Source organism: Tenrec ecaudatus, chromosome 4 (assembly GCF_050624435.1).
Source record: "Tenrec ecaudatus isolate mTenEca1 chromosome 4, mTenEca1.hap1, whole genome shotgun sequence".
In the NCBI taxonomy this organism is placed as follows: domain Eukaryota; kingdom Metazoa; phylum Chordata; class Mammalia; order Afrosoricida; family Tenrecidae; genus Tenrec; species Tenrec ecaudatus.
In genome coordinates, this window is record NC_134533.1 from 125,737,247 (window position 1) to 125,757,254 (window position 20,008).

The 20,008-nt window shown below is 38.4% G+C and overlaps 1 protein-coding gene across 3 annotated transcripts in view; it reads left to right on the forward strand.

Annotated features, from left to right (window-relative positions):
* Positions 1 to 820: 820 nt before the first annotated feature.
* The window catches only part of AKAP10 (A-kinase anchoring protein 10), a 223,565-nt gene continuing 204,377 nt past the window's right edge, over positions 821 to 20,008 (forward strand). For 2 of the 3 annotated variants that reach the window (XM_075546762.1, XM_075546764.1), the window contains exons 1-2: positions 821 to 1,078; positions 17,430 to 17,477. In XM_075546762.1, the coding sequence (XP_075402877.1) occupies positions 991 to 1,078; positions 17,430 to 17,477 (136 nt within the window). In that variant the 5' untranslated portion in view covers positions 821 to 990. The remainder of the gene's footprint in view (positions 1,079 to 17,429; positions 17,478 to 20,008) is intronic. The other variant, XM_075546763.1, reaches the window with a different exon arrangement.

Here is a 20,008-nt window from a genome sequence, read left to right on the forward strand (position 1 = left end):
AAAAGACCTCTTAAAAGTGTTCAAAGGCAAAGATGTCACTTGCAGAGGAAGATGTGCCTGACCCAAGTCATGGTATTTTCAGTTGCTTCCCAAGCAGGTGAAAGTTGGAGAACGAATAAGGAAAACTGCAGAGAAACTGATGCGTTTGATTTTTGTTGTTGACAAAGAATATAAAATATAAAGTGAACTGCCAGAAGAATGAACAAATCTCTCTCGGAAAAAGTACAGCCAGAATGCTAGTCTCATGTTTTTGACTGTGACAATGGCGTATACCTTCAATAAAATGGACTCATTTTGTGGCTTCAGCAGTGGTCTCAAAAGTACCAAACATGAGGATCTGCAGGGCCTGACAGTATTTCCTTTCATTGTACAGAGTCGCTATGAGTCAAAACTAACTGTATCTCATGAGGACAAATTCCCAATTAGGGTAGTTATGTCTATTAGAAGCCCTCTAAGAAAGGAAGCGCAGGAAATGCAGAATGAAGTCAGTCCACACTTATTTTAACAACTGATTTAGCAAATCTCACATGGAGAAACAGCGCTTGGTAGCGCTGGCCGACTTTAAGAAAGTTCCCTGGACTAGTCAGGGAGCTTCAGAGTTCCAGTCTGCTGGAGGGCTCCTTTGGGAATACCTTGTTTGCAGCGCCATAGTCCCCAAGAAGGCAGTGGAGGGTAACTAGCACCGTGGCTGGCTCCTTTATCCGTTAGCCCTTAAAAGCAAGCCGCCCCGCTCCTTAGCAAGGTCACGTACACTGCGCAGGCGCGTGCTCGCAGCCTCCAGCGAATTGGGGGCGTGGTCGGCATTTAGGCCTCCCGTGAAGCTTCGCGCGGGGAGGACCGGAACTCCGGACGGGCTGTCTCCTGATAACATGGCGGCCGTCGCTTTCCTGGGATCCCTAGGAAACAGTGAGGTCCACAACCGGAAGAAGAGTGGCTTTTGGCGCTAGTTCGGTGGCCGCTGCGCATTTTGAAGTGTGGGCCAGTTGCTGAATGAGGGTTGCTGGACCCTCCCCGCGACAGTCCTCTCGGGCCCTCCGCCCTCACCGGAGTCCCGCCATGTCCTTCTTCCGGCGGAAAGGTAGCTGAGGGGGCGCCGCTGGACGGCTAGGGGGCGGGCTCCCGAGGTGGGCCTAGAAGGACTTCTGCAAAAGGACTCTTGGTCCTTCTGTGAGCTTTTCGACCTCTATGCAGATGCCCCAAGATGAAGTGCTTTGCCCTCTGCTGGGAGGGAGATGGTGGCCTTCTGAGGTCGGAGGGGAACTGTCGCGTTTTTCAAAAGTGTTGCAGTAACTATGGAAGTTAATGCCTTTTTGCGTAAAAATAGCTTTGCGATGTGTTTGCATACCGTATGTACATCAAATAGAGGAACATCTTTTTAATGCTCTATTACAGGCAGTTTGAGATGTTTTCAGAATATTGGGGATTTTATGTGTAAACAGCAACATGTGAAAAAAATATTAAGCAAGTGATATTTTCCAGTTTTCACATTTTAAGGTAGAACTGCCCCTTTAGGTTTTGAAAACGGTAACTGGTTATAAGACTAGGAAGTCATCTTTTCCCCTACAGAAGAGTGGGTGGTTTTGGATTGCTGATCTTGGGGTTAGTGGCCCAAGATGTACCCCCCCTATGCCACCACAGTTCCTTGGTTTCGGCATTCTAAACCTGTTAATCAGTTCCTTGGTTTCGGCATTCTAAACCTGTTTCTCTTCCCAAGAAGGGACATTTTTGGCTCTTTCACTCGTTTGGTTTTAAAACTTTGGAGACATCTCTGAACCTCTTTCTGTCATACTCTATATCTGACCCATCAGCAAATCCATCAGGTCTGCCCAAATAATAACCAAATGTAGCCAATTCTTGTCATCTTTGACTATTGACACCTTATTCCAGGTAATCATTTCTGTAGTTTGGGTAGTTCTGAAGGTTCTATAGAAAGATGTCATTGGCTTAAATGTTAACAGATAGCTAGGTTTATGAAGTTTAAGGTAACTTATTTTTTTTTATAGTTTTCCAGTTGGCTTCCCTTCTCTTTGTCAAAGCAGAATTCTAAGTTAGGTTATGCTAAAAACCAAATCCATTGCCACTGAATTGATTCCAACGTAGTCATCCTATAGGATGGCTACATCTTTCTATAGCCAAGCAACTAACTGGTGTATTTGAATTGCTGACCTTTTGGTTAGCAGCTGAGTGCTTACCCCAAAACCACCAGAGATTATGGCACACTGTCAAATCCTATGACTCCAAAGGCTTCCTTCAAATCCTACTAAGCTACCCACTGCCATCTAGTTAATTATGACTTATCCTGTGTAGGGTTTCTGAGTGTTAATTTTTAATAGGAGCAAATAGCTTGGGTTTCTGAGTGTTAATTTTTAATAGGAGCAGATAGCTTTATCCTTCTCCTTCAGTACTGCTCCTGGGTTTGAATGGCCAACCTTGTGGTTCTCAGTGCATCACTTAGTCACAATCTAGATCCTTTTTGCTCCCTGCACATCTCCTGTTTTCCTTTTCCATTACTGTTCCATTTTATATACGGTTCTTCTTAGGCACGTTGTCGGCTCAGCATCTTTACACTACCTGGAATTTCTTCCGCAGGTATGTGTACATTTTTATCACTCACCACCTTTAGTTTTTTGATCAACGGTTATCTTAATCAAGCTTTCTCTTACAAAATTTATAAACGCATCCCCCACTCTCTACTTCCCCATCTCCTTTTCCTATTTTATTTTTCTCTGAGGCATATATCACCATCTGATTTATATGTATTTTATTAAAATGGAAACTTGTTTTTTTTATTCATATTACCATGCCTACTAGAGTGTGTCTGAGATATATTTAGGAATATGGTAAATAGTTGTTGAATTAGCAAATAATTAAAAAAAATCTGTTAGTGCTAAGTGCTGTGCAAAGAAAGTGATATAGTAGCAATTCAATGGGTGGGCAATCTGTGTTGTGTGAGTCAGTCTTAAAGGAAGATGTGTTTAAGGAATTGCCATTTAAACAGACCAGAATGGCAAGAGAAAACCTCCCTGGCAAAGATTAGAAGAACAGCATTCTGACCAGGGAAAATAAGTAGTGCAAATGTTCAAAGGCAGGAATGAACTGTTTGTATTCAGAGAATGAAAAAGAAGTCAGTATGACTAGAATTTCCAAGGAGTGGAAAGGAATGGGTTTCTTTTAGAGATAGCATGCCTTGAATAAATGATGGTTGCGAAGGAAGACTAAGAAAATTTTGGAGTAGAGCTGTCTGTCTTATGACTAGCAGCCCATTGTTTACCCAACAGCATCAAAAAGGCTCCTGTAGCAAAGAAAGACTAAATGCAATTGCTCTTGTGTAATAGCAGCCCAAATCTACTTCTGGATGACTGCTTAATGATTATTCCACAATAATTTTCCTTTCATTGTATTTTCTCCTTGATAATCTTATCAAAGCCAGATCACAGTCTTCTCTGCCTTCATTTGTCTGGCTCATTATAAAGAAAAGAATTCGGAGGGAAATGTGGGCATAATAATTAAAGATAAAAGGTGCTAGAGTATTGTTTGTATGTTTATAGAAATTATGTATTCAAGAAGAAAAAAATGATACAGACGAGAGGGGTTGCTTGCAGATACAAAGTCTTGCAAAAGCTAGAAAAATTGGGATTAATTCTTGTCTATTCTGAGATTTTGCTTGGGACACACTTTATTTAGCTGGAAATGTAAATTGGTATGATGACTTAAAGTTTAAAATTGTAAACAATACTATATTATTTCTACATAAATATATTAAAAGAGTTGTATAGTGGTCATAATAAAATTTTATTGCCTTGTTTCCCTGCAGGGAGGGGGAGTCAGAAAAAGAGACTTCAGTTGTGTCTATAATCTTTTATTTATTTAAAATATATCTGAAGTAAATATAGTATTATGCTGAGATTTAATTAACCCAAATATTCCTTATATTATTTCTAGTCTTGTTATATTTTTAAAACGCTTAATAAAACACAAGAAAGGTGACAAGTAAATCTAAATACATAAGTAATAATAAATATAAATACATTAAAGTCTACATGGCTAAATGTCTGCTTAGCAGAAGTCTGTATAACTAAAAGATAAAGACTCAAATTGAACGAAAACCAAAATCTAGCCTTAAGTTCTCTACCAGAGATATAACCAAACACTTAGTGCATAGAGTTAATGGAAATTACTTGAGAAGATACCAGAATATTAGGAGTAATAACCAGAAAACAGCTTGTGTTGCAGATGAAGTATTTTTAAGTATAAAACATTAAGGTTAAAAAGATCATAGCATTATGATATTGAAAAAGAAAAACCAAAAAAACCCTGATGTAGTTGTCACAGTTCATCTACTTTTCACTTATCAATAGCTAGGTCCTAAAGTCCAGGTCGTTATATGAAAAGTGGTATTACCTGACAATGAAGGATAAACCTCATCATCACAAAATGAAGGATGACTACATCATTACCTAAGTAACATGTAAATGAATTATTACATAACCAGCAAATTACATTGTTGCATAATTGCCAAACCACTGGAACTTGTAGCTTAGTCAAGTTGATGCATATATTGTCCTGCACCTCCATGTTCATTATTGCCAGAAATACGTTGTTAAATGTGCTAAATAGTTAGATAGTAGATTTTCTGCTATTGTAAGTGCGAAATGTCAGATGAGATAGTTGGTGAGAAGTAGGTGTATAACTTTTTGGAAGGAAGGATACAACAAAAGAGTCATTATTGCCAGATAATATGATCATAAGGAGCTGTGGTGTGTAGTGGTTACTTGCTAACTGTAAGATCTGAAATTCAAAATCACCAGCTGCACTACTGGAGAAAGATAGGGCTTTCTACTCCCTCCCATAAAGAGTTACAGTCTTGGAAACTCATAGGGATTGTCCTATAGGGTCACTATGAGTTGGCATCTTGATAGTAGTGAGTATACATAGGAAACGCAAAAAAAAAAAAAAGCTACACACACACACACAAACACACTCAAAGCTATACACATTCTAGAATTCAAAATAGCTTGGCAAGTTTAAAAAAGATCCATGCATTTACCTATACTGTATTTAAAACTCAGTTGTTCTGCATGCCAATAAAAACAATACTTTGAGATATTTATGGTATTTGTAAAGTTTTATTGAGGGAGGTCAAGGAAAACCCAAATGTGCAGAATATTATGTTCATATTACTATGTTGATGAATGGAAAAACCAGAGAGATGTGAAGCCTCTTCATTTTTAAGTCAATTCTGTTTAAATGAAACTTACTATGGGATCATGAGGTACTAGACAAGCTAATGAGATCAAAGGCCATGAATGGTTTTGAAGGCAAAAAACTAAAGTAGCAGGCTTAGCCCTGTTCGAGGCTTATTATACAATTAAGCCATCTGACTATAGAATAGAAAGCCCCAAAACGTGTATACAGGAACCTGGTGTATAAAATAGTTCTCATTCAGAAAAGGATGGGCTAATTAGTAAATGATGCTGGTTATTACCCAACTTGTCAGGGAAACATTCTTCCTTCTATTTTATAACAAAAGAATTCTGGTAATGTGTCTGGGAAGCATGAGATAGTACGACTGGCAGTTCAAATTGACCAGCTGCTATTTGGGAGAAAGATGAAGCTATAGACTCCTATAAAAATCAATTGTGTCAGAAACCTTTATATAGAGTTACTATGAATCTGAATCAATTCAGTAGCAGTGGATTTATCATATAACAATAATAACCACATCACATGTCTAAATGAACATGCTTCTTTTTAAAGAAGCAGATAATAAATATTTTAATTTCTGGACTATAAGGTCTCTGTCTCATTATCCTCTTTTCTTGTAGTTATAAGTAATAGTTAAACGGTTGAACATGTCTACTTTACAATAAACATTTACAAAAACTAATGATGGGTTTTATTTGACTCATGGGTTGTAGTTAGTTTACCGGTACCTGATGTATAGAAATAATTTCCAGGTTGATAAGAGCTCAAAATGTGAAAAAAGCTAAATTTGAAATCATAGATATTACAGAGTGGAAAAGTCTTTTGGCACATGAAAAAGGCTTTCCCCCACCTTTAAAAAAACGTCTAATTGTAAATTAGGTGAAAGTTTTTAGAGCAGGTCATCACTTTTACATTCAACAGTTCATACACATTTTATTTCAACCTATCCATTGCAGTCCCTTCAATGTACCCTAAATCACTTACTCCACTTCCTTCCTGTGTTTTCTGTTTGCATCACTCTGTCTTTCCTAATCCTCAGTCTTATGCCTTTGGGTAAATGCTACCTTTTTAATCTTAAATGGCTGAATATTCTAACCCTGGGGTGATTTCAACTTGGTCTCACCAGTCTTGATCCAAACAATAAGCTTGATCTCTTCTATGATATTTGAGGGTCCCCCCCCCCACAGGTTCTCCAGGATCTTCATTATGATATGTTTCAGAGCAGTTGATAGGAGTAGCCTAGGCACTGTCAGGTTTTGGTCTTTGATTATGGAGGCTGATGTTTGTGTGGTTCATTAGTTCATTGAACTAAATATTTCCATATGTCTTCTAATTTTCATAATCATTCTTTCCTCTAGACAGGAGAGACCAATAGTTGTATCTCACTACACCAATAGAGAGCCAGCCATTGATTTACAAGCTTAAAAGAACCCCATTGCTACTCACTCAGGTCAGTTGTAGAACATTGACTTGTGAACTGTTATGCTACTTGACCTTGATATCCTTGAGCAGCTAGGCCCAGTGATTTGTTCCTTCAAGGTGTTTTGTTATCTCTACAAAGTTTTCATAACTTAATTCCTGTATGTGCCACAACATTCATGGATATATTTACAAAAAGATAATAGTTGATAAATGTTATGTCAAATCTCTCTCTCTATTTGGGTATATGCCCATTTTCTTCATACATGTGTTCAGCCTGCATGTGTATCCAATGATTTACTTGTAAAGTACCACTAGTGCAAGATTGTATATATAACATTATTAGCTCCATTACCTCTAACTCATGCAAACCTCCCAGCATCTTGCCCTGCTCCCATTATTTTTCCCCCACCTCTGCCTTCTTGTAAGCTGCCTTTCCCTTCCATCAACACTATCTGATCACTAGCAGCCAGTGATGTTTCCTTCCCTTCCTCTCCCACTGCTATGACTGTATCATTTAGTTTTAAAACCTTTACTTGACTTCTTTTACTAGTATCTCATAAAAGATCTGCCCTTTTGTGATTGACTAATTTCACTTAGCATATCCTTTAGGTTCATCCTTAAGATTCATCATGATTTTATATTGCTTAGATTAATCATGATTCATCGTTATTTTTTGACACAATATTCTAGTGTGGAAGCACAACAGTTCATTCATTCTCATACTCATGGGCATTTGGTTGTTGCCATCTTTTTGCTACTGTGCTTAGTGCTGTGGTGAACATGCATATTTCTATTTGTGGTGGTGGTCGTGTTAAGTTGGTTCTGACTCATAGCGACTCTACATATAAGAGAAAGAAACATCAACCAGTCTGTACAATCCTCACATTTGTTTTTAGGTTTATCCCATTCTTGTAGCCACTGTGTCAGTCCATCTTGTCGAGGATCTTCCACTTTTTTATCAAGTATGATGTCCTTCTCCAGGGGCTGGTGTCTCCTGATAATATATCCAAAGTACATGAGAAAAAGTTTCACCATCCTTGCCTCTAGGGAAATTCTAATTGTACTTCATCCAAGATATAGTTCTGTTGGAAGTCCATGTTATATTCAATGTTCTTCTCCAGCACCATAGTTAAGCTATATCGATTCTTCTTCAGTTTTCTTTATTCAGTGTCCAATTTTCATATGTATGTGAGGCAATTAAAAATACCATGTCTTGAGTCAGGTGCACCTTAGTCTTCAAAGTAACATTCTGGCTTTTTAACACTTTAAAGAGGTCTTGAGCAACAGATTTGCCCTATACAATGTATCATTTGATCTCTTGGCTGCTGCTTTCACAAGCAGTTATTGTAGATACAAGCACGATGAAATCCTGGGCAGATTCATATTTTTCTCCATTTATAATGATGTTAGTTATTGTCCCCATTATGAAGATTTTGGTTTTCTTTGCATTGATTTGTAATCCACACTGAAGACAACAATCATTGATCTTCATCAGCAAACATTTCAAACCCTCCTCACTTTTAGCAGGCAAGGTTATGCTATCTGCATATCACTAATAAGCCTTCTTCCAGCCTTGGAGCCACATTCTTCATATTAGCCAACTTCTTTGGTGATTTGCTCAGCATACATATTGCATAAGTATGATGAGTGGATGCAACCCTGACGCACACCTTTTCTGATTTTAAACCAAACCATAATCCCACATTCTGCTGGCACAATTGCCTCTTGATTTGTTTCACAGGAGCACAATTAAGTGTTCTGGAATTCCCATTCTTCTCAAGGCTATTTGTGTTAGGGCTTTTATTTCTTTAAGGTATATGCCAGGTAAAAAGATTGCTGTGTTATATGGTATGTCTTTTCCCAACTCTTTGAGGGAATGCCATATTGCTTTCTACATTACTTTACTATTTGACAGCCCACAGCAGTGTATGAGTCTATATCACTGGCTAAATTAATGACATTATCAGTAAAATTAGCTTATACCCCAGGAGGTGATTGATAATGTTTCTATCACAAGATGATAATGGTTTCTCTAAAGTCAACCAAAACCATGTATAAACCATAGGCATATGAATGTATTTGGGACTCACACTTTTTAATTCCACCTCGAATCTAAGAACAGTTAGTTCTTATGACATGTCCCTGCTGGATGCTCACCCTCATGAAAACATCACTGAAGGTATGGGTGCTATAACAAAGTGTAGTGAAGAAACCAGATGCTGCCTAGCTATCAAAGAATAGCGTCTGAGGTCCTAAAGGATTGTCTTAAAACAAACAGCCACTTAATGAGATGTCAACTAAGTAAGTCCACATGGAAGAAGCACATCAGGATGTGCAATCTAAGGATTGTAAATAAATCTCAAATTTGAAGGGGGGAGAGATGGTATCAGAATTTAAATTGTGAATATCTGATGTGTAGAAAGTTATGGGTAACAGTGGAAGCCTAAACTCCATTTACAGGGCCCCCACCTAGATTAAGGCTCTGGTGAATTGTCTCTGACCATAGTGAAAGGATATGATTAGCCTTGCTCTCTGTCATACAGAGCATTGTAAAGTCAATTATTGATCATGCAGTTAGGTTAGCCTGTCCCAGCACGATCGCTGAAGAAAAAGTGGTGCAGAAGCAAATGCAATGAAGAAAGCTGATGGTGCCTGGCTATATGTCTGGGGTCTTAAAAGCTTGAAGACCAAGCGGCCATCTAACTGAGAAGCAACAAAGCCCACATGGAAGAAACACACCAGCCTGTGAGATCATGAGGGATCAGGTATGGAGCATCAAAGATGAAAAAAATCATAGCATTGTGAATGAGGGGGAGTGCAGAATAGGGACCCACGGCCCATCTGTGGGCAATTGGACATCCCTTTGCAGAAGGGTTGAGGGGAGGAGCCGAGCTAGTCAGGGTGCAGTGTAGCAACGATGAAACATAACAGTTTTCCTCTAGTTCTTGAATGCTTCTGTCCTCCCCCCCGCACTATCATGATCCCAATTCTGCCTTACAAACACGGCTAGACCAGAGAATGTACACTGGCACAGATAGGAACTGGAAACACAAGGAATCCAGGACAGATGAACCCCTGGGGACCAGTGGTGAGAGTGGTGATACCAGGAGGGTGGAGGGAAGGTGGGAGAGAAAGGAGGAACAGATTACTAGGATCTACATATAACCTCCTACCTGAGGATGGACAGCGGAGATGTGGGTGAAGGGAGACGTCAGTGTAAGATATGACAAAAAATAAAAAAATTATAAATTATCAAAGTTCATAGGGGAGAGGGTAGCGGGGAGGGAGGGAAAAATGAGTGAATAGCAGGAGCTCAAGTGGAAAGCAAATATTTTGGGAATGATGAGGGAAACATGTACAAAAGTGTTGACACGATGTATGTGTGGATTGTGATAAGAGTTTTACAAGTCCCCGATAAAAAGATTTAATTAAGAAAAATCATTTGATCTCTCTTTGGACCCATTTTAAATTGTTTGTGTTTTAATATTTTCTACTTTGTTTTTGAGACTTTTCTATATTTTGTCTTTTCATTGTTGGGAGTTTTTTGTTTGCTTTGTATGTTTTTTATGATTGTGTTTTATAGGATTTTTTTGTATATGAAATCTAGGATAGGTAGATCTATAAAGACTGCATAGAGGCATAGCAGGGTTGTATGGGGTGAAATGGTTTTAATAGCAATGACTATGAGGAAAATATTTTCAAATTGATTGTAATGATGATTGCCAAATCTCAAAATGACTTAACATTTAAATTGTATGACACATAAAGTATATGCCAATAAAACTATTTAAAAGAATATATGCACAGTCCCATCATTTTATTGCCCTCTGTGTTATTGTGCTTTACAGATAACTATTTGAAATAGTTAGTTTATCATGCCAGCCTGGCCAATAAACACATGTGGGGTTAACTGAAGGGCAGAGGGATAAATGGCTCAGTGAGCTTTGCCTTTCTAGTTCTCGAGTCTCTTGCTTTGTGATGGTGCAGCTGCGTTAGCCAGTTCCCTGTTTCTGCTTGCAAGGCCCACTTACTGCAAGACATCCCTGAGGGGAAGCCACATGGACCTACCTCGATGCAGCCCTGGGTGCTGGAGTAGCCGTGTGGAGCCACCTGCCAGCGCTAAGATGATTACACGCTCACTGACTGGGCTTTCCTCCTGCAGTCAGCATCATTGTGTCTGTTTTGTGAGATGGAGGAAGACTTTGTAGATTGGTGTGGGACATATGGGTTAATGTTGGTCTTGTGGGCTTGGGCAGCACTGGGTTGGGATGTTTTCTTGATGCACACTTAACCTTTATATAAAATTATCTCTTATACATGAGTTTCTGTGGATTTGTTTTTCTAAAGTACCCAGACTAATACATTATCATACCAGGAGAGGGGTACTGGAGAATCAAATCATAAGATGGAGAGTAGATATTTGTTTGACCTCTCCCTCATGGTAGTTTTTCTTTGTCTAGGCAGAGGTAAGATAAAGCCATACTTTACTCGGTTGTTTTCTTGAAAAAATATGGGAAGTAGGAAAATAGAAAGTTTGTAATCCCACTTGCTTTTAGCCATTAAAATTTGATCTTTAGATAGATTTAGGCCATGCCTGCAAAGAAAGCTTTGAAACTATATGCCCCACCCAATGCTTTGGAGTACTCAGGAACCAGTAGTCTTTGTCATAAGCTGGAAAAAGTCTGGAACCATGAAGAAAACTATTCTCTGGGACTGAATGTTAAAGGGAGCCTGTGAGTAGGCTGAAATGCTTGCTAGGTGACCACCTGGATCTACTGGTTGAGTGGAAGTGGGAGATATGCAGCAATAAAGAGAAAGGTTGAGTTTGGCCACCACACCGTGGATTTGATTTACAGGAAAAGGAGGAGAAGATGACGAGAGGTTAACTGGTCTAAAGTTCATGACCTAGCATGAGGAAGCTAGGCTTGTTGAGTATTGGTGAGAGCCCATGGTATAAAGGCAAGGTGACCAATGGACACACCCTGTGGAGGCTGAGTGAGGCAGCCCACCTTGAGTTGACCAAAACCCGACCAGATGGAGATTTTTGAGCCTGTGAACTGGTGTATATTGTTGCTGACTTTATGGATGGACTGTGCGGATTTGACTTTGCTTACGGATGTAGCCTTCACAAGGTTACAACTGGATTGTCTCCTCAGAGCACTGGGTTGATGTTAGTGGGCAGTATATAAATTGGATACTCAAAATTAGGGGGATAAAGGCATGAAGTGGTTGACTTACAAACTTTCATAGGTGGGGGAACATATTCATAGGATTATAGGATTAAGGTGTAGGTTTTATTTAATTGTAATTGTGAAGCTAAAGAATTATCTACACGTGCCAAGTTGGCAAGGGGTGGATTGAGGTAGTTAGTTTATTGTGCCAACCTGGCCAATAAACACGTGGGGTTAATTGAAGGGTGGAGGGATAAATGGTTCTGTGAGCCTCACCCTTCTAGTTCTTGGGTCTCTTGCTTTGTGATGGACGCACCAGGGTGCAGCTGCCTTAGCATTTCCCTGCTTCACCTGGCAAGGCTCACTTCCTGCAAGACATCCCCAAGAAGAAGCCACATGGATCTACCCCAATGCAGCTCTGGGTGCTGGAGCACCTGTGTGGAGACCCCTGCCAACACTGAGATGCTTACACGCTCACTGACTCAGCTTTCCTCCTGCAGTCGGCATCATTGCGTCTGTTTTGTGAGATTAAGGAGGACTTTGTGGATTGCTGTTGGACATATGGGTTTTAATGGGTTAATGTTAGACTTTTGGGCTTGGGCAGCACCGGGTTGGGATGTTTTCTTGATGTGCACTTAACCTTTATACATGAGTTTCTGTGGATTTGTTTCTCTAAAGTACCCCGACCAACACTTTTTTTCTAAATTGAAAGTATGTGGCAACTCTGCATTGAGTAGTGGCACCATTTTCCAATAGCATGTGCTTATTTACTTCTTGTCTTTGTGTCACATTTGGTAATTTTCACAATATTTCAAACTATCACAATGCTATTGCATACTTATTTGGCTACAATATAGTGTTGCCATAATTTTTATATGAACTAGGAATTTAAAAATTTCATGTGACTCACTTTATTACAACATTGACTTTATTGTGGAAATATAGGAAATATATAATATATCAATTCAACATGAATTACTTAAATGTAAGCATGTATATTTGCTTAAAGGTATTAAGCAGTTAAAATGAATGTACTGTCATGTCATTGAACTACAACTATATCATGGACAAATTTCACATTATTAAATGAATATGACTCAGATTTGTATAGGAGAATATCATTTATTTAATTTTAAAGGCTCTGCAGAATTATTTTATAGAATCATGTGGTAGTTCAAAAACACTCAAGACAAATCTAATTTAGGGAAGTACTCTACAAGGGGGCTTTGAGAAGATTCCTTTTTTTTTTTTTTCTCCAAAACCATTTATGCCTAGTTCAATCACATCAAGCAGTATTGTATATTTGCTTCCATAATCAGTTTCAAAACATTCTCTTCCTTTTTGAACTCCTTGATTTCAGATCACCTTTGCTGCCCCACCCCCATTCTCTTTTAATTAAAAATTTCCCCAAACTTTTTGATGCCTCCTTATATATTTATCTCTGGAAAGGAAGAGTAATAATGAGGTCATATTGTGATTTATAGGAACTTTTTAGCACATAATATTTAGATGGGGAAAAGAAATCAGGCAAGATACTAATAAACTTGATAAACTTGGGTCTGTGTATGTACTTTAAAGCTGAAGTACTACATAGGAGATCAGATTGGTAAGAGAGTGGCATCATTGAGAGTAGCAAAAACCAAAATTGGAAATGTATTTTTATTGTAGAGTCTATTGGATTTAGAGATGGATTGGGTGTGGGAGATAGGGGGATTTAACATTTTCAAAGGATAACTCCCAGATTGTTATTATTTATGGGAGAAGACAAGTTTTCAGGTAAGTTAAGAACAGATTTGAGAAAAGATCGTGTATTTAGTTTTGGACAACTTAAATTATGGAAATATCTAGTTGGTTGTTAAGCAATGTGAATTGAAAGTCTAAAAAGATTTTCACTGGAGATATAATTTCAGGAGTCAATATATATCTATGGTACTGATAGGTTTAAAAAAAATTAGAGATTTCTAAAAGAAAAAACAAAACAGACCACCAAGACTGGTTAAAACTGGAGGACTCTCAGACACTCTTGTCCTGTGATACTTTTCAAACCTTAAGATGAAACAAACCCCTGTGAAGTCACTTTCAAGCTAAATAACATTGTAACCCATAAGCCATGTGCTCCTTTAAAAAGACACCTCTATGAGACCAGTGGTCACCAGTTACTTTAACAAAAAAATAAGAATATAACAGGAAAGGGAAACTATATTAATGGTAATGGAACAACCAGAACAGAAATTCAAGAGAATGTATGCACACTGTGTAGAGTATAATCAGTGCCACTGAAGAATTTGTGTATTAGTGTGAACTGTGATGGGAATTGTATGAGCCCCAATAAATTGTTAAAAAAAATTGTTGAAAGGGGACTTAAATTGCTCTATAACCTTTTACTCAAAACACTGTAAAATATTGCTTTTTTTACCTTTTATATCTTCTTTCCTTTTTTTAAAAACAATTTATTAGGGGCTCATACAACTCTTATCACAGTTCATACATATACATACATCAATTGTATAAACATTCCCTACCCCAATCATTCTCAAAGCATTTGCTCTCCACTTAAGCCCTTTGCATCAGGTCCTCTTTTTTTCCCCCTTCCTCCCCTCTCCCCCCTCCCTCACGTGCCCTTGGTAATTTATACATCGTTATTTTGTCATATCTTGCCCTATCCGCAGTCTCCCTCCCCCCCCCCCTCTGCTGTCCCTCTCCCAGGGAAGAGGTCACATGTGGATCCTTGTAATCAGTTCCCCCTTTCCAACCCACTCACCCTCCACTCTCCCAGCATCGCCCCTCACACCCTTGGTCCTGAAGATATCATCCACCTTGGATTCCCTGTGCCTCCAGCCCTCATATGTACCAGTGTACAGCCTCTGCCCTATTCAGCCCTGCAAGGTAGAATTTGGATCATGGTAGTTGGGGGGAGGAAGCATCCAGGATCTGGGGGAAAGCTGTGTTCTTCATCGGTACTACCTCGCACCCTAATTAACCCATCTCCTCTCGTAAACCCCTCTATGAGGGGATCTCCATTGGCCGACACTTGGGCCTTGGGTCTCCACTCTGCACTTCCCCCTTCATTTAATATGGTATATATATATATATATATATATACATACACACATATATACACATATATACACACACACATATATACATACACACATATATCTTTTTTTTTTGCATGATGCCTTATACCTGGTCCCTTGGCACCTCGTGATCGCACTGGCCGGTGTGCTTCTTCCATGTGGACTTTTTTCTGTAGAATATTAATGTCATCAAACAACCCTTAGTTATTTGTTAGCATATTCAGTTTATTTTAAGTAGAGAAATAAATTACTATGTGTGAACAAAATAAAGAGAAAGAATGGGTAGGATTATGTAGGAAAAGCACATATCTAAGTAGTCGAAGGTATCCCTGGATGGTGTAAATGATTATTAATATGCTTCATTAATAACTGCACGATTTAAAGTTGGAGCCCAGCTCGAGGTGCCTGGACAAAGAAAGGCCTGGTGGTCTACTTCTGAAAAAGCAGCCCCTAAAACCCATGGAACACAAGTTCCTCTGAAATCCATAAAGGCCACTCAGTGACATCCACTCATGCAGTGAAGGGAAAAAAAATCCCAAACCAGCCCCTGAAAAATTCCCATTGGGCAAAGAAACAGAGGTCTGCAGGAAAATAAACTGAGAAGGAGTGGCTAGAAAACCAGCAGAGTGGAATATCAAGCAAGCCAAGACGAGCTAATGTTTGGATGCTGTTGAGATATCTGAAACTACCCTACCACATTTCCTTATTTTAACCTCTTGACATCAGATATCAGAACCTGAAGTGATGGTAATTCTTTTTGTCCATGTTTGTTTCTAGACTTCTTGAAGGTAAGACTAGTCAATATCTTTTCAATGTGTAGAAAATACCTGGTACTTACCTTGACATTGGAATATTTATTGTTGAATTGACTTAATCAGATGTTCTAGGGCTAGTTATTTCTTGCTATTAACTTTGTAACTTAATGTTTTAAATGCATGAATCAGATGCTCATGTTTGGGAAGTTTTCATTTTGATAGGTTTTCCTGGGAGAAGTTAAAGAAAAAGTTTAATGTTGATAAAAGCAAAATAAAAATTGCTGTTGGGTATCATTGAGTTGGTTCTGCCTCATAGCGGTCTTTTTCAAGGGATTGTCCTTTTCTGATAACAGGTCCATAGTACGTGCCTCTGGAGCCATCCTCGCCACTAAGGAGCTGTCTGGTTATACTTCTTCCAGGGTAGATTTGTGTGTTCTTTTGGCAGCCCACAGTCCTTTCAGTAATTTTTGCCAGCACCATAAATCAAATACATCTATTTTCTTTATTCAATGTACATCTTTCACATGCATATGAGGCATCCAAAAATAACCTGGTTTGGGTCAGGGACATCTTAGCTTTTAAAGTAACATCCTTTCTTTTCAATCCTTTAAAAAGGTGCAGCAGATTTTAAAATAGTATTACATCAGATCCTGTAACAGTTCACAGTATCCTTAAACTGTTGTACACATTCTTTCTTGGGTTTGCTAGTTAGAATATTTCCATGGAATGTTTGCCCAACTAGAGAACTGTGTCAGTTTCTTCATAGCTGTCTAGTAGCACAGTGGTAATAATTTATCATAGATTCCCTTGTGTGCTGATTACTATTCTGGACCCTATACATGTTTGTATATTTTCATGAGCCGCCTCAATAGTAGGTATTTGTATTGTTGATCTAATTATATAGATAAATATATATTGTAACTTTTTGAGGTTCACATGCCTAATAAGTGGTAGAATTGCAGTTTGAAACCAATAGAAGACTGTTATAGCAGTCTGATCCACAGCCATTTATATGAATGACGCAGGATTTGGCAGCGTTCTGTTTTGTACTATTGTGCATGGGTTTGCCATGAGTTGGGGCTGACTCAATGATGGATAGCAAAAAGTTTTGACTCCAGAAAATACACTCTTATTTACCAAACCATATTGTTTAGTTTGTTTATTTAGTATTATTTTTATTGTTTACTTGGACTGTTCTAAGGTCATTTCCTTAGTGTGACTTTCTTGGACAATGGATTGCCCTCTTAAAGTAATTGGTTCATTCTAGTTGCTTTATCAAGGAGTCTTTGTAGAGCAGTGGATGCTAACTAAAAGATCAGTGGAGAAACAACCTAGTAGTCTGTGCCTATAAAGTTTGACAGCTTAGGAAAGCCCGTGGAGTAGTTCTTTTGTGCCATATAGGGTTTCTATGAGTGTGAATTGACTTGATGGCCCACAGCTAAAAGAAGCGCCCTACCCGGGTCTCTGGGTGACTTAAATTGTTTGTGACTACAGATGTAAAGTCTGGTGGTTCGAACACACCCAGTGGCACTGTAGAAGAAAGGTCTCTGATTTGTTTCTATAAAGATTACAGCCAAAAAAGACCCTGTGGAGTGGAGTTGCCATGAGTCAGAATCTACTAGAAAGCCACGAGTTTTTTTTTTTGTTGCTGTTATTGTTGTTTCTGTTTTTGCTATTTATTGCTATATAGAACTTTGTATATTCACCTTGTTATAATCTTGTTTTTTTTTACTTTTTATTTTTATAATTTATAGGATCTCATTGCAGATATTGGTCATGATGCTTTTTTTGTTTTACAGTGAAAGGCAAAGAACAAGAGAAGACATCAGATATCAAGTCAATTCCAGGTGAGTTCAGCAGCCTTCCATTGCACTGAATGTACAATGCCTGTATATTTTGCCTATAAATTCCTTAATTCCATTTTCATCTCCATTTGGCATCAATCATTTTTGCCCTTATTTTAGAATTATTTCTAATTATGAATTATTTCCCACTTTTATCTACCGGTATATTCTTCTGTATCTAGCACAAGTAAGCTTTTATGAATCAAAGTAAGCTTTTATGAATCATAGTTTGACTGTCATTAGTGACTACAGTGAACTGGTGTTGTACTTATAATTTATACATTTAATTGTTCCTTAAAAGTAGTTGGCTGACTATTTTTTATTTATTTATTTATTTATTAATCATTTTATTAGGGGCTCATACAACTCTTCACAATCCATACAGACATCAATTGTGTAAAGCTCATTTGTACATTCATTGCCCTCATCATTCTTTTTTTTAAAATTTTAACAATTTATTAGGGGCTCATACAATTCTTATCACAGTTCATACATATACATACATCAATTGTATAAAGCACACCTGTACAGTCTTTGCCCTAATCATTTTTTTCTCCTCTTTTCTTTTTTTACATTTTATTAGGGACTCATACAACTCTTATCACCATCCATACATATACATACATCAATTGTATAAAGCACATCCATACATTCCCTGCCCCAATCATTCTCAAGGCATTTGCTCTCCACTTAAGCCCCTTGTATCAGGTCCTCTTTTTTTTTCCCCTCCCTCCCCTTTTCCCCCTCCCTCATGTGCCCTTGGTAATTTATACATCGTTATTTTGTCATATCTTGCCCTATCCGCAGTCTCCCTTCCCCCCTTCTCTGCTGTCCCTCTCCCAGGGAAGAGGTCACATGTGGATCCTTGTAATCAGTTCCCCCTTTCCAACCCACTCACCCTCCACTCTCCCAGCATCTTCCCTCACGCCCTTGGTCCTGAAGGTATCATCCAACCTGGATTCCCTGTACCTCCAGCCCTCATATGTACCAGTGTACAGCTTCTGTCCTATCCAGCCCTGCAAGGTAGAATTCGGATCATGGTAGTTGGGGGGAGGAAGCATCCAGGATCTGGGGGAAAGCTGTGTTCTTCATCGGTACTACCTCGCACCCTAATTAACCCATCTCCTCTCCTAAACGCCTCTATGAGGGGATCTCCATTGGCCGACACTTGGGCCTTGGGTCTCCACTCTGCACTTCCCCCTTCATTTAATATGGTATATATACATATACATATACACATATATACACATACATACACACACTTATATCGTTGTTTTTTTTTTTTGCATGATGCCTTATACCTGGTCCCTTGGCACCTCGTGATCGCACTGGCCGGTGTGCTTCTTCCATGTGGGCTTTTTTGCTTCTGAGCTTGATGGCCGCTTGTTCACCTTCAAGCCTTTAAGACCCCAGACACTATCTCTTTTGATAGAGTTGGCTGACTATTTTAAGAAAGAGCAAAATGAAGAATACTTTTAACTCAGCCGTATGGTGTTTGAGTGAAAATGCTACTATTTACAGAACTTGTTTTTCTGTTGTCTAGAAACATTCATCACTTATGTATTTATTTTTTTCAATAATGTTATTGGTGGATCGTACAACTCTTTTCACAATCCAGATACCAATTTCACCAGGCATGCTTGTCCATATGTTGCCCTCATTCTTTTCTAGACATTTACTTTCTACGGAGCCCTTGGGATCAGCTCCCCTCCCCACCCACAATCAATTCTTTCTTACTTTGGGTGAATGGTCTTACTTTGGAATTTATTTCAAGTATTTATTGGATTCAATATACTGTTTTTAGTATTTGCATTAGAATCTGTTGAAAAATTTTTAGTGGTTTTATTATATCTAATGTGCAAAGAAGGCGTCCTGATGGCACAGGAATTAAATGCTCAGCTGCTAATAGAAAGGTCAGTGATTTGTATGCATCAGTTTCTCCAAGAGAGAAAGGTGTGATAGTCAGTTTCCATGGAGATTTACTGTCTAGGAAACCTTAGTGGGCAGCAGTTCCACTCTGTCCTATTTAGTCAGTATGAGTTGGAATAGATTTGAACGCAAGGCAAGTTTAATATACAAAAATTGGAAAGGAAAATTGTAATGGAAATTGTTTCCATAACTATTCCATATACATTTCATCATGTAATTTACTTACATGATATCGACAGATTGCTTCTTACATAATTTAAAAAAATGTTTATTTGTGGCTAACATTGTGTTTTAACTCTACTGTTAATTTATTGAAAGAGACTGTTTAAAACATTAAAAGATTGGGAAGATTTTGGAAAAAAGGACCTTCCTACTTACTTCTGATCATTTATATCCTGTTGTATTCTGCATTCATTAAGCATATTAATCTGATTGGCATTGATTAAGCAAGATCTGGTGTAATAGAGGCCTTTTGGTTTCTTGGGCAATTAAATAACAGGCTTTCACTCTAAATTTTGCCACTAATAGTATGACTATGGGAAGTGACGCAACTTTCCTTAGATTGTTCATTTGGAGAATGAGGAGGCTGCTCTAGCTAATTTATA